The 11,172-nt window shown below is 36.7% G+C and overlaps 1 protein-coding gene across 1 annotated transcript in view; it reads right to left on the bottom strand.

Moving 5' to 3' along the window:
• Positions 1-2,050: 2,050 nt before the first annotated feature.
• Positions 2,051-11,172, bottom strand: part of G2E3 (G2/M-phase specific E3 ubiquitin protein ligase) — a gene marked incomplete at its 3' end in the record, with an annotated part of 47,393 nt that continues 38,271 nt past the window's right edge. Inside the window, 3 exon segments of the mRNA XM_079700045.1 lie at positions 2,051-2,082; positions 2,085-2,336; positions 3,209-3,399. Of these exon segments, the coding sequence (XP_079556171.1) occupies positions 2,051-2,082; positions 2,085-2,336; positions 3,209-3,399 (475 nt within the window).

Genomic DNA, 11,172 nt, shown 5'->3' with positions numbered 1-11,172 from the left:
AATACCAACAATTTGACATAGTAACAATGCAGAAAATAACCTACAGGTTTCTCTGACATATCTTGACTGTAAAGATTAATCTAAAAATCATACTGATGGAATATCCTTAAAGCCAGAAAATATTTTGCAATATGAAAATTTATACTTCACTTTAAAACATGAATATACTAAGTTATTTACATCACTTTATCCCTAAGGCCCTGTCTACACATAAAAGAAGAATTGAAACACTGTTTTTAATTGTAGCCAACCCAAGCACACTGCCTCCCCACCAGCCCTCCCCACCCAAAAAGCATGTGAGCTTTAACAGCTTTAATTACCACTGTAATTAAATGAATTCAAACTACAAATAACCAGAAAATAGCTTTAATTAGGTTTTCTGGTTTGTATTGGTTTAATGGCTTTTAAAATTTTATAAAAACTAGGTAGGTTAAGAAATAAAGTATCCAGTTTGTCAACACATTTGGAATAAAAGCTGTATGGTGAGGTTAAACCTCTTTTTTGATAATTGATGCTTTAATTACGTTTGATAATGTAACAGAATTCAACACAAGACAAAGAAATGCCTTGTTTAATGTTTTAAAACCTTCAAGTTAAAGTTAAACTTTAATTTGCTGGGTCTGTTACAAAATGTAACAAAATTATACTAGGATTATGTTTTAGTTTTCCTTTGGTATTAATAAGAGATTTATTACCAGTATCAAACCAATCCTGTCATTTGTCTTTAAAAACATCAATAATTTAATGATGCTTCTTGGAGAGGATGAGAATACGATGGCTGATACCTGCTATATGTAGCAAGAAAAATGTGCTTAAAACCAAGCATTTTACCTCTCATACGATTTATTCTGGTGAAAAACCCATTTATATTTGATAACAGATTAGGGACATTAGACTTTTCCAGTTTCTTCTTTTGCAAGAGTACAAATATGGTGACACAACTATGGGATTAGGTATCTTCAAATTGTTATTACATAATCTCTTGTTACTTCTAGGTATTCTTTGACTCTTAGTAGCATTAATAAAGTTAAAAAAGAAAGGAAATGGAAGAGTTTATAGAAGGATAACAGTTAATTCTGCATGGCTGAGATTAGAGTGGGTTTTTCATTCTATTTGTGATTCTTTCTTATACATTTCTACATTGTTTATATAACAGGTATCTTTCAAAAGCAAAGAAGATAACTATATAATGCAATGGTGCCAGCTTACCTTTCATACAATCATCTTGATAATAAATAACTGTCAAATAGCCAAACCTACCAAATGGCAATCCACAGAGATCATTCTATTCAGATAACCTAAAATGTGGATCAGACATAATGTGGTCTAATACCACACATGGGATACAGGAAAAAAAAAAAAATCCTATGATTACAGCCAAAGGCTTGAAAGAAGACACTTACTTAGGGATTTTCAACTGTATTTTAATCCACCTCAGAAGTGTTTTAAGACTATGGAATGTCCACAGATTCTAGAATATTTGTGCAATTCTGCTTTTTAATATAATACTTCCCTTTAGGCAAAATCTAATTGCAGTGTGGATCTATTTTAACATAACTTAATAATCTAAAAACATTTTTAACTAATTTAGTGCCATCCTAGAAAAGGATACATAACACATACCCCAAAATATATGACTTTGATTTATATAACAAGATTTATCATTTACCTTTCCTATTTAATGCTTTAAAATAAAATAAGTAATAATTTGAAAACTGCATAAAACTAGAGAAATCACTGTGGCATCCTATAGCTAATCCCAATTTACAAAAACAGTGAGTACAAATTTTCTTCTTATATATAGCATGCTACTATACTGGAAGAAAGTCTGTACAGCCATTCTAAAAGTACTTATATTGAGGTTTATGAAGCATGTATATTAAGAAAATAGAAAAGTATCAACTTTGACTGGTACACCTTAACAAAAAAACTTTTTAGCTTAAGTGGCCAAAATATTCCTTTATGTTCATATCATATATTTTATTGGGCCAAGTTTGCTCAAAAGTGATGATGGACAGATTTCTGAAACAAAAAGTGTCAACAGCAGCTTTTAAAGAAGCATCTCTTTGTTCAAAACAGTTAATGTCCAATGAAGTGAGAATTTTCTTCCTTTTCTAATCTTAGAGTGTTTTTTATGGCAAAGTCCATATTTTCTTGAAATTCTTTATATGTACTGGTGATAGGAAGAGCTAAGCAGTTATTACACTTGTTTCCAACAGGAAAATCCATATGAAGGCACTCAATTGATGGAGTGGGTTTAAATCCAGCAGGTGGAATGGAACTGCAACCAGTAGCAAAAATAAGAATGTCTTCCATTGTTACTGTAGATGTACCATCTGAAAAGAATACCAAAAAAGGAAAAAAAAGAAAAAAAATCCATGTTATATATTGCTACCATCACAGACTCTTCCCCAACTAGACTAGACATGTTGAAAAGCAGACACCCACATTAACAGAGATGCATAAGAGGAAAACTAAATCACTAAGTGTAGTAATAGGAAAATGGTATATTGAATACATGTTTATTTGCATTTCAAAGTAGGTCTCATACAATCATTTGGTTGACCTACTCACTGTATATTTAAATGTCTTCCTTAATATAAAATTATCATATAGTCCAAGAGGTTCAGTAGGTTTTGAAACTCCATCTTTCAGGGATATGATCCTACAAACAATTTTAAACCACTTCTAGACCATTGCTATTTGATAAACTATTTCAACAAAGGAAAAACTAAGATGGTATAAAACATCCAAACAACCTAGCTAAAAAATTTTCAACTAAAAGTTAAATTGTTTTACACCATGTTAAACAGAATGAATTTACATTGCTAAGGCTCAATGATAAATATCATTACCATGCTCTGACCAATGGATGAAGAATAATTCAATTTAACTTAAAATTTAAAAAGGTGAAGTAAATGACTAGCTTTTAGACTATCCTGTGCTGTGGCAATCACCCGTATATTTAAAGTTTTCTAGGAAGAATACCTCTCACTTCAAATTACCTAGAAGAAAACAACCAAAAAATATAACTTTACTATGTAACCTTTCCTATCACTTTCAACTCAGTCATATAAACTTGTTTTGAAAAAGTTTTGTAAATAAGTAGTTAGATTAAAGTCTTACAATAAAAAGCAAAACTCAAAGAAATAAATATCCCAAAACAAAATTTCTACGACAGTTAAATAAAAATAAAACATCTACATACCCTCAACAGCCTGTAAGTAACTGTTCCAAAACCCCAAAGCCTGTACGTCAGATAATGTGTGTACTGCAAAAAGATCACTAAGAATTTTTGTGGAAAGATTCTCAGGTTTATGACAGAAGATGTTACAAAATGCTTCTGGATAAGTCTGAATTTTCTCCAAAACACCAAGAGTTTTCAGACCCTGTTTAAAACTTAAGAGAAGAAAAATAATGAGCCAACATTCATACACATGTGTTTAGAATGAACATTTCTAGCTAATTTACTATCACATATATGTGTGAAAAAGAGAGAAAAAAAAAGATGTGGGAAAAAAAGGTGAGGAAAAACACAGAAAAATATGGATACACTTTATGTGATATGATATTTTCAAATCAATAACAAGCAAATGTATTAATATAAAATGAGTATTTTCCATGCCTACATTGTTTGGCTTTATGGAATAGTTTTCAAATTAAGCTAACAATTTTTTATTAAGAGGAAAAAAGTAGATATCTAAAATTTTACACTTCAAAGCTAGTTAGTATACAATGAAAGACTGCAAAGAAAAAGAATCATAAACTTGAGCCACATAAAAATTTAAAACTTATGTATTGCTAAAAAGAAATTAACAAAGACAAAACAAAGCGGGAAAATATTGATACATGATAGAACACTAATTTCTCTAATACAACAAAAATACAAATCATTTTCTAAAAGAACTCAATAGGAAATATAAAATATGAATGCATTATTAAGAAAATACAAGTAACAAATGAATTTTTAAAAATGCACATTCTCACTAATAAGCAAAGAATGAAGAAGATACCATTTTTGCCTACCAGACTGACTAACCCTAACTGTGGCTCTGGATTCCTTATCCACCTCCTCAGGTACCCTACTACACTGACTCATCTTCCCTTCTATTAGCTCTTCCTCAAGAGCACAAAAATATGCTTATCTTTCCCATTTTTGAATAAGGGAAAAAATTCACTCAATCCCATCTGCTTTCCTTTGAGACAACCTATGTGAAAGACTTACCTACATTTACTGTCTCCTTTTCTTAATTTCCTATTCACTTTCCCTCCACTCCTTTCTACATCTCAGGAATAACTGCCCTAAGTGCATGAATGATGTATGGGATCAGTCTCCTGGTTTCCCCTTATATCCCTGGCCAGACCTTCTGAGTCTCTTACAAAGCTTCTTCTTTCTTTGCTTTGCCTTAAATGTTACTGTTTGTCCCTCATGGATCTGTAACAAGGCAAATTTCTCTTTTTTCTTACCATATCCCATGGCTTTATTTAGCAGGTTTATGTTCATTAGCTATAAAATCTATTATTTCCAGCCCAGAATATATACCCAACAGACTGCTGGGTACCACATATTCCAAGTACCCAAACTTATTAAGTCCAAAAGAAAGCTAAGTGACAACAAATACCTCCATTATGCATCCTATTAGTGTAGCTAAATCTGAAAGTCATTCTTAACTCTTCTCTCTGCCACTCCTAATTACAAATCCTATGAATTTCCTTTTTTGAAATCCCTTTTATCTGCTCATTTCTCCATATACCAGTGGAACTGTTGTACCAGGTGTGTAAGCTTCCAAGTTGATTTTCCATGTAAACCCCCGTACTGTCATTCATCCTTAGGTATGTTGGATGGAGGCCCCCAAAAGATATGTCCACATCCTATTCCCTGGAATGTGTGAATGTGATCTTAGTTGGAAAAAGGGTCCAGGCAGATGTAATTAAGTTAACGATCTTGAAATCATTCTACCTAGGTTATCTGGGCTCACCCTAAGTCCAATGACAACTGTCTTTATAAAAGATACACAGAGAGGAAAAGGCCATGTCATATAGATTCAGAGATTAGAGTTATGCAACCACAAGCCACCAGAAGCTAAAAGAAGCAAAGAATGGATTCTCTTCCTAAATTCCCAGAAAGAATGAAGCCCTGCTAACACTGAGACTTTGGACTTCTAGCCTCCAAAACTATGGGAGAATCAATTTCTTTTGTTTTAAGCTACTCAGTTTGTGATAATTTTTTACAACTGCCATAGGAAACTAATAATACACACTCTGCACATGAAATAAAGTCCAAACTCCTTAACATGGCTTTTAAGGTCCTCCACAATACAATTGCTGCCTTTCTTGCTTGCTTTTAACTTTCACCTTACACCTATCTTTGAAGCAAATTTCAGCCAAACTTAAGTTCTCCTTTATAATTTTACTTTTAATTAAAATGAAATATTTCAAGCTTATATAAAAATCCAGAGTACTTCCGGGGAAGATGGCAGAAGAGTAAGACGTGGAGATCACCTTCCTCCCCACAGATACACCAGAAATACATCTACACGTGGAACAACTCCTACAGAACACCTACTGAACGCCGGCAGAAGACCTCAGACCTCCCAAAAGGCAAGAAACTCCCCACGTACCTGGGTAGGGCAAAAGAAAAAATAAAGAGACAAAAGGATAGGGATGGGACCTGCACCAGTGGGAGGGAGCCGTGAAGGAGGAAAGGTTTCCCTTCGCGGGCGGAGACTGCGTGTGGCGGAGGGGGAAAGCTTCAGAGCCGCGGAGGAGAGCACAGCAAATGGGGTGCGGAGGGCAAAGCGGAGAGATTCCCGCACAGAGGATTGGTGCTGACCGGCACTCACCAGCCCGAGAGGCTTGGCAGGGCTGGGAGCTGAGGCTCGGGCTTCGGTCAGATCCCAGGGAGAGGACTGGGGTTGGCGGCGTGAACACAGCCTGCAGGGGGTTAGTGTGCCATGGCTAGCTGGGAGGGAGTCCGGGAAAAAGTCTGGACCTACCGAAGAGGCAAGAGACTTTTTCTTCCCTCTTTGTTTCCTGGTGCGCGAGGAGAGGGGATTAAGAGCGCTGCTTAAAGGAGCTCCAGAGACGGGCACGAGCCGCGGCTAAAAGCGCAGACCCCAGAGACGGGCGTGAGATGCTGGGGCTGCTGCTGCCGCCGCCAAGAGGCCTGTGTGCGAGCGCAGGTCACTGTCCATGCCCCCCTTCCGGGGAGCCTGTTCAGCCCACCACTGCCGGGGTCCCGGGATCCAGGGACAGCTTCCCCGGGAGAGCGCACGGCACGCCTAGGGCTGGTGCAATGTCACGCCGGTCTCTGCTGCCGCAGGCTCGCCCGGCACTCAGTAAGTCTCCCTCCCCCCGGCCTGAGTGAGCCAGAGTCCCTGAGGCGGCTACTGCTTTAACCCCGTCCTATCTGAGAAAAGAACAGAGGCCCTCTGGGGACCTACACACACAGGCGGGACCAAATCCAAAGCTGAGACCCGGGAGCTGTGAGAACAAAGAAGAGAAAGGGAAATCTCTCCCAGGAGCCTTCAGAAGCAGCGGATTAAAGCTCCACAATCAACTTGATGTACCCTGCATCTGTGGAATACCTGAATAGACAACGAATCATCCCAAATTGAGGAGGTGGACTTTGAGAGCAAGATTTATGATTTTTTCCCCTTTTCCTCTTTTTGTGAGTGTGTATGTGTATGCTTCTGTGTGAGATTTTGTCTGTACAGCTTTGCTTCCACCATTTGTCCTAGGGTTCTATCTGTCCGTTTTAAAAAAATTTTTTTTTCTTAATAACAATTTTTTATTTTAATAACTTTATTTTATTTTATCTTACTTTATTTTATTTTACTCTATCTTCTTTCTTTCTTTCTTTCCTTCCTTCCCTCCTTTAGACAACGAATCATCCCAAATTGAGGAGGTGGTCTTTGAGAGCAAGATTTATGATTTTTTCCCCTTTTCCTCTTTTTGTGAGTGTGTATGTGTATGCTTCTGTGTGATATTTTGTCTGTATAGCTTTGCTTCCACCATTTGTCCCAGGGTTCTATCTGTCCGTTTTTTGGGGGTTATTTTTACAAATAATTATTTTTTATTTTAATAACTTTATTTATCATACTTTATCTTCCTTCTTTCTTTTTTCTTCCTTCCGTCTTTCCTCCCTCCTTTCTTTCTTTCTTTATACTTCTACTAATTCTTTCTTTCTAATCTTTCTCCTTTTTATTATGAGCCACGTGGATGAAAGGCTCTAGGTGCTTCACCCAGGAGTCAGTGCTGTGCCTCTGAGGTGGGAGAGCCAACTTCAGGACACTGGTCCACAAGAGACCTCCCAGCTCAACATAATATCAAACGGTGAAAATCTCCCAGAGATCTCCATCTCAACACCAGCACCCAGCTTCAATCAACAACCAGCAGGCTACAGTGTGGACACCCTGAGCCAAACAACTAGCAAGAGAGAAACACAACCCCACCCATTAGCAGAGAGGCTGCCTAAAATCATAAGTCCACAGACACCCCAAAACACACCACCAGACATGGACCTGCCCACCAGAAGACAAGATCCAGCCTCATCCAAGAGAACACAGGCACTAGTCCCCTCCACCAGGAAACCTACACAAGCCACTGAACAAACCTTAGCCACTGGGGACAGACACCAAAAACAATGGGAACCATGAACCTGCAGCCTGCAAAAAGGAGACCCAACACAGTAAGATAAGCAAAATGAGAAGACAGAAAAACACAGAGCAGGTGAAGGAGGAAGATAAAAACCCACCAGACCTAACAAATGAAGAGGAAATAGGCAGTCTACCTGAAAAAGAATTCAGAATAATGATAGTAAAGATGATCCAAAATCTTGGAAATAGAATAGACAAAATGAAGAAACATTTAACAAGGACCTAGAAGAACTAAAGATGAAACAAGCAACGATGAACAACACAATACATGAAATTAAAAATACTCTAGATGCAATCAATAGCAGAATAACTGAGGCAGAAGAACGGATAAGTGACGTGGAAGATAAAATAGTGGAAATAACTACTGCAGGCAGAATAAAGAAAAAAGAATAAAAAGAACTGAGGACAGTCTCAGAGATCTCTGGGACAACATTAAACACACCAACACTCGAATTATAGGGGTTCCAGAAGAAGAAGAGAAAAAGAAAGGGACTGAGAAAATATTTGAAGAGATTATAGTTGAAAACTTCCCTAATAATATGGGCATGGAAATAGTTAATCACGTCCAGGAGGCAAAGAGAGTCCCATACAGAATAAATCCAAGGAGAAATATGCCAAGACACTTATTAATCAAAGTGTCAAAAATTAAATACAAAGAAAACATATTAAAAGCAGCAAGGGAAAAACAACAAATAACACACAAGGGAATCCCCATAAGGTTAACAGCTGATCTTTCAGCAGAAACTCTGCAAGCCAGAAGGGACAAGTAGGACATATTTAAAGTGATGAAGGAGAAAAACCTACAACCAAGATTACTCTACCCAGCAAGGATCTCATTCAGATTTGATGGAGAAATTAAAACCTTTACAGACAAGCAAAAGCTGAGAGAGTTCAGCACCACCAATCCAGCTTTACAACAAATGCTAAAGGAACTTCGCTAGGCCAGAAACACAAGAGAACGAAAACACCTACAATAACAAACCAAAAACAATTTAAAAAATGGGAATAGGAACATACATATCAATAATTACCTTGAATGTAAATGGACTAAATGCTCCCATCAAAAGACACAGACTGGCTGAATGGATACAAAAACAAGAACCATATATATGCTGTCTACAGGAGACCCACTTCAGACCTAGACACACATACAGACTGAAAGTAAGGGGATTCAAAAAGATATTCCATGCAAATGGAAACCAAAAGAAAGCTGGAGTAGCAATTCTCATATCAGACAAAATAGACTTTAAAATAAAGACTATTACAAGAGACAAAGAAGGACACTACATAATGATCAAGGGATTGATCCAAGAAGAAGATATAACAATTGTAAATATTTATGCACTCAACATAGGAGCACCTCCATACATAAGGCAAATACTAACAGCCATAAAAGGGGAAATCGACAGTAACACATTCATAGTAGGGGACTTTAACACCCCATTTTCATCAATGGACAGATCATCCAAAGTGAAAATAAATAAGGAAACACAAGCTTTAAATGATACATTAAACAAGATGGACTTAATTGATATTTATAGGACATGCCATCCAAAAACAACAGAATACACATTCTTCTCAAGTGCTCATGGAACATTCTCCAGGATAGATCATATCTTGGGTCACAAATCAAGCCTTGGTAAATTTAAGAAAATTGAAATTGTATCAAGTATCTTTTCTGACCACAATGCTATGAGACTAAATATCAATTACAGGAAAAGATCTGTAAAAATTACAAACACATGGAAGCTAAACAATACACTACTTAATAATGAAGTGATCACAGAAGAAATCAAAAAGGAAATAAAAAAATACCTAGAAACAAATGACAATGGAGACACGACGACCCAAAACCTATGGGATGCAGCAAAAGCATTTCTAAGAGGGAAGTTTATAGCAATACAATCCCACATTAAGAAATAGGAAACATCTTGAATAAACAACCTGACCTTGCACCTAAAGCACTTAGAGAAAGAAGAACAAAAAAACCCAAAAGTTAGCAGAACGAAAGAAATCATAAAAATCAGGTCAGAAATAAATGAAAAAGAAATGAAGGAAACGATAGCAAAGATGAATAAAACTAAAAGCTGGTTCTTTGAGAAGATAAACAAAATTGATGAACCATTAGCCAGACTCATCAAGAAAAAAAGGGAGAAGACTCAAATCAATAGAATTAGAAATGAAAAAGGAGAAGTAACAACTGACACTGCAGAAATACAAAAGATCATGAGAGATTACTACAAGCAACTCTATGCCAATAAAATGGACAACCTGGAAGAAATGGACAAATTCTTAGAAATGCACAACCTGCCAAGACTGAATCAGGAAGAAATAGAAAATATGAACAGACCAATCACAAGCACTGAAATTGAAACTGTGATTAAAAATCTTCCAACAAACAAAAGCCCAGGACCAGATGGCTTCACAGGCGAATTCTATCAAACATTTAGAGAAGAGCTAACACCTATCCTTCTCAAACTCTTCCACAATATAGCAGAGGGAAGAACACTCCCAAACTCATTCTACGAGGCCACCACCGCCTTGATTCCAAAACCAGACAAGGATGTCACAAAGAAAGAAAACTACAGGCCAATAACACTGATGAACATAGATGCAAAAATCCTCAACAAAATACTAGCAAACAGAATCCAACAGCACATTTAAAGGATCACACAGCATGATCAAGTGGGGTTTATCTCAGGAATGCAAGGATTCTTCAATATACGCAAATCAATCAACGTGATACACCATATTAACAAATTGAAGCAGAAAAACCGTATGAACATCTCAATAGATGCAGAGAAAGCTTTTGACAAAATTCAACACCCATTTATGATAAAAACCCTGTAGGAAGTAGGCATAGAGGGAACTTTCCTCAACATAATAAAGGCCATATATGACAAAACCACAGCCAACATCGTCCTCAATGGTGAAAACCTGAAACCATTTCCACTAAGATCAGGAACAAGACAAGGTTGCCCACTCACACCACTCTTGTTCAACATAGTTTTGGAAGTTTTAGCCAGAGCAATCAGAGAAGCAAAGGAAATAAAAGGAATCCAAATTGGAAAAGAAGAAGTAAAGCTGTCACTGTTTGCAGATGACATGATACTATACAGAGAGAATCCTAAAGATGCTACCAGAAAACTACTAGAGCTAATCAATGAATTCGGTAAAGTAGCAGGATACAAAATTAATGCACAGAAATCTCTGGCATTCCTATACACTAATGATGAAAAATCTGAAAGGGAAATCAAGAAAACACTCCCATTTACCATGGCAACAAAAAGAATTAAATATCTAGAAATAAACCTACTTAAGGAGACAAAAGACCTGTATGCAGAAAATTATAAGACACTGATGAAAGAAATTAAAGATGATACAAATAGATGGAGAGATATACCATGTTCTTGGATTGGAAGAATCAACATTGTGAAAATGACTCTACTCCCCAAAGCAATCTACAGATTCAATGCAATCCCTATCAAACTACCACTGGCATTTTTCACAGAAC

This window comes from Hyperoodon ampullatus (assembly GCF_949752795.1).
Source record: "Hyperoodon ampullatus genome assembly, chromosome: 3".
Classification (NCBI taxonomy): domain Eukaryota; kingdom Metazoa; phylum Chordata; class Mammalia; order Artiodactyla; family Ziphiidae; genus Hyperoodon; species Hyperoodon ampullatus.
This window is presented reverse-complemented; position numbering and strand designations above follow the sequence as displayed.